Raw genomic sequence first — 3,666 nt, 5'->3', positions numbered from 1 at the left:
CTAGCATCGAATAGGCTAGCGTTAGCTTTGGCTAGGATAGCATTCAAATTTCTGTTGGCATTGGGTAGACTAACTACTAGCATACCAAGGCCAGGGATTACTGCTGGGCAGCGCTGACTGAGAAGACATACTGGACCCAGTAGGTTCTGGTCCCAGAGGTCCCAGTGAACGGGTTTGGTTCTACTGGTTCTGGTCCCAGTGAGGTATTTGCCTCCTGTTGCTGACCTTTTCCTATCGGACCTCTCAGCGCTATCAGCTCCAGATAACGAGACGTTTCCTGCCGACTCCTGATTATGTCCCTGGGAGACCCTGTGGAGCCGATGGGGGGCGGGGGGGGTCTGGAAGAATCTGAGGGTCTATATTAACCCGGTGAATCACGGCGAGCCTGGCATTCCCCGTCTCTCCTTTCACGCCATATAAGTCCTACCCCTCCTCCCGGCCCACGCCCCCTCCCACAATGCCACGCTGCGATCCCCGGCTATTCTTAGCGCCGCGCCGCGCCGCCTCGTCTTCCTCAGCCTTCCTCCTGCCTGTCCATTCAGACGGTTCCTCTCTTCCAGAGCGTCTCTGCGGTTCGGAGCCGAAGATCCGCCTGGAGGAATGAGCTGCTACACGGTGACCCTGCCGGGCCCCGGGCCCTGGGGCTTCAGGCTGCAGGGGGGCAAGGACTTCAACATGCCGCTGACCGTCTCCAGGGTAAGCATGGGGTCCGATCTGCAGGGCTCCGGTCAGGCAGAGGGTGCCAATACTTATGGAGGGTGTGAATACTTATGGGGAGGTTCTGGTTGGACAGAGACTCTTTGCTGAACCAATCAGCCTCCAGCTCCGGTTTCATCATCAGGGAGACGTTGCAGTGAAGCTGCTTGTTGCTCCCCATCAGCCCACGACTGGCTGCTGAGTCGGGCTGCTGTGGCCCCCCATAGCCACGGCGATCCTCCAGGGCCCCGGCGGCCCCCCATAGCCACGGCGGCCCCCCATGGCCCTGGCAATCCTCCATGGCCCAAGTCGCCTCCTGGCGGTCCCCATGGCCATGGCGGCCCCAGTGGCCTCCCGGGGCCCCCATGGCCCCAGTGGCCTCCAGGGGGCCCCAGTGGCCTCCAGGAGGCCCCCATGGCCACAGTGGCCTCCCAGGGCCCCCCATAGCCCCAGCGGCCCCCATGGCCCCGGCGATCCTCCAGGGCCCTGGCGGCCCCCCATGGCCCCAGTGGCCTCCCGGGGGCCCCCATGGCCCCGTCGGCCCCCCGTGGCCCCAGTGGCCTCCCGGGGCCCCCATGGCCTCCACGGCCCCTGAAAGCAGAGCTGCAGCTTCTAAAACTGGACCGGGTTTATGTTTCCAGAACTCGGTCTCTGAATAGCCGGTTCTGTCTTCACTGCTGAGGAGATGCTGACTTGGCCGCGTTGATGTCTGCTCTGGTTCTGCTGGTTCTGGTTCTACTGGGTCGTTCTGTTGGTGACTCAGGAAGGAAACTCTAGAACATTAAACCAGAACAATAAAAACGGTTTTAATCCAGAAGTGTGGTTCTGCTGAGGTTCTGGAAGCCCATGTTGCTCTAACAGTGACCAGTGGTCGGCTCGCTAACTGGAATCAGCTAAGCTAATGCTAAAGTGCTAATCATAAACATTAGTCCTGCTAATGCTAACTCATTCATTCATTCACTTGCTATTTGTTCAGTTCATTTATAAAATAATGCAAGGAGAGGAAACAACAAACTTCAAAATAAGAGCATGAATATAACGACTACCTGAAGAATTATTAAGTCGATAAGTAAAACTTCATATTTGTGTGTTCTCCACTGCTAGCTGCCTCTTGACATCAGTCCATCGATTCTCCACAGGGCTCTGGTCAGCTGCTGTTGCCATGGTGATTCATTCAGAAACTGGTACCGTTTGTAATGTGGGTCGGTACCAAGTCCTGCTGGAAATCAGTTTCTCTTCAAAACCTGTCATCAGAAGAAAGCATGAAAAGCTTCAAAATGTTCTGATAGACGGCTGAGTTTGCACTTTTTCCTTCCACTGAACTTTCCACACAGTGTCCCAGCTCTCAGTAATAGCCTGTGTCGTTAGAAATGAGTGTTTTCTGAAAGGTTCTGATCGGTCCAGTAGAACCGTTCTATCAAAAAGACATTCTTATTGGCCCGATCTGATGTTCTGATGGTTGTGATGGTTCTGTTGAGGACCGGTGTCTTACGAAGCCTCTCATGTTCTGCTTGATTTGGACCTGATATTTTTATCCAGCGGGAAGCAGCAGCTCGGTTCTGGTTCTAGCTGTGAGGTCCAGTCTGTTCTGATCAGAGATGAGGTGTAAATAAAACCTGGACCTGGATCTGGATCTGGACCGGTCATGGTTCAGTTCAGCTCGGGTTCTGCTGGCTGAAGGTCCAGATTAAACCTCCATCAGAATTAAAGCTTCCAGGTTCTTCCTGCAGTAGAACCCGGCCAGTACCTTCATCGGACCCGCAGAGTTTAGCTTCATACTTCCTCTAGTAGCAGAGCATTAGCGTTAGCATAGCTAGCATTTAGCTAGCGACCGCTGGAGGCTACGTGCAGGTGAAGCTGAACTCACCCCAGGTGTCCTCACCTTCCTGTTGGATCAGCAGGTCAGAGGTCACCTGGGTCACAACCTCATGTGGCATCTTGAGGTTCTGCTGATGTTGGACTTTAAAGGTTCTGAAGGTGCCAGGAGAACCAGAACCATCAGAGACATGAAGCGCTCTTGCAAAAATTAATTTCTATAATTTATTTATTAATCTGGATTATTTAATGTTCTCACAGCATCATCAGCTGTTTATGGGTCAGAACCACCACAGCTCTACCATCAAAGTTATTCCCCCCACATTAGCCTGAGGTGGTTCTGTGGTTCTGTGGTTCTGTGGTTCTGCAGGAGGTTCAGATAAACTAAAGGTTCATGTTGCCATGGTAACCAGCAGGCTATCTGCTGCTGTAGCTGAGCTGCAGTTGGTCAGCAGGGGGCGGGGATCCTTTGGTCTGCTTTATAGCAGCGTTACCATGGAAACAGCAGCAGGCGGCGCCGTCTCTGGTACCAGGACAGATTGGGTTTTTGGTACCAGAAGAACGTTTATATGGGTCCAAACTGCAGGACGGTTCTGGTATAAAGGAATCTGTTGGGTTAAGTTCTGAATGGAAACCCGTCCAGTAAAAGGTTCTGTTCATCAGGATGAATGTTCTGGAAAGTCTGCAGAGAATCAGAACCACCTGGTGGTACCAGCTGCTCTGACAGACCTGTTCAACAGAACCAGAACCGGCCATGTGGTCCAGTTCAGTCAGATTAGACGGATTTGGATCATTTGGCCAAACTGCTGAGCAGAACTTCAGCTGATTGTTACAAATTCATTACTCAGTCACACGTTCACCATGTGATTCATTCATTCATAAATGTCACAGTTTAAAGCAGAATATTTAATTAGCGAGATAAATATTTACGTTTTACCAACTAAATGTTAATTCATCTACAGAAACTGAAGCGTTTCGGTTTCACCAGGAGGAGGTGATGTAGAAGTTAGCAGGCTTTTATTTTGACAGTCCACTTCCCCTTAACAGGAGGGATTTTCCACGTTAGCTAAACAGTTAGCTCTGGGCTAGCTAAACAGTTAGCTCTGAGCCAGCTTAACAGTTAGCTCTGAGCTAGCTAAACAGTTAGCTCTGAGC

At 51.8% G+C, this 3,666-nt stretch overlaps 1 protein-coding gene across 1 annotated transcript in view; it reads left to right on the top strand.

Annotated features, from left to right (window-relative positions):
* The first annotated feature begins 431 nt into the window (after positions 1–431).
* The window catches only part of LOC103477367 (LIM domain-binding protein 3), a 17,705-nt gene continuing 14,470 nt past the window's right edge, over positions 432–3,666 (top strand). The window contains exon 1 of the mRNA XM_017308832.1: positions 432–696. Within this exon, the coding sequence (XP_017164321.1) occupies positions 601–696 (96 nt within the window). The 5' untranslated portion in view covers positions 432–600. The remainder of the gene's footprint in view (positions 697–3,666) is intronic.

The sequence above is a fragment of the Poecilia reticulata genome, linkage group LG15, assembly GCF_000633615.1.
Source record: "Poecilia reticulata strain Guanapo linkage group LG15, Guppy_female_1.0+MT, whole genome shotgun sequence".
Lineage (NCBI taxonomy): Eukaryota > Metazoa > Chordata > Actinopteri > Cyprinodontiformes > Poeciliidae > Poecilia > Poecilia reticulata.
The sequence above is the reverse complement of the archived record's forward strand: the minus strand, read 5'-3'. Positions and strand labels throughout refer to the sequence as shown.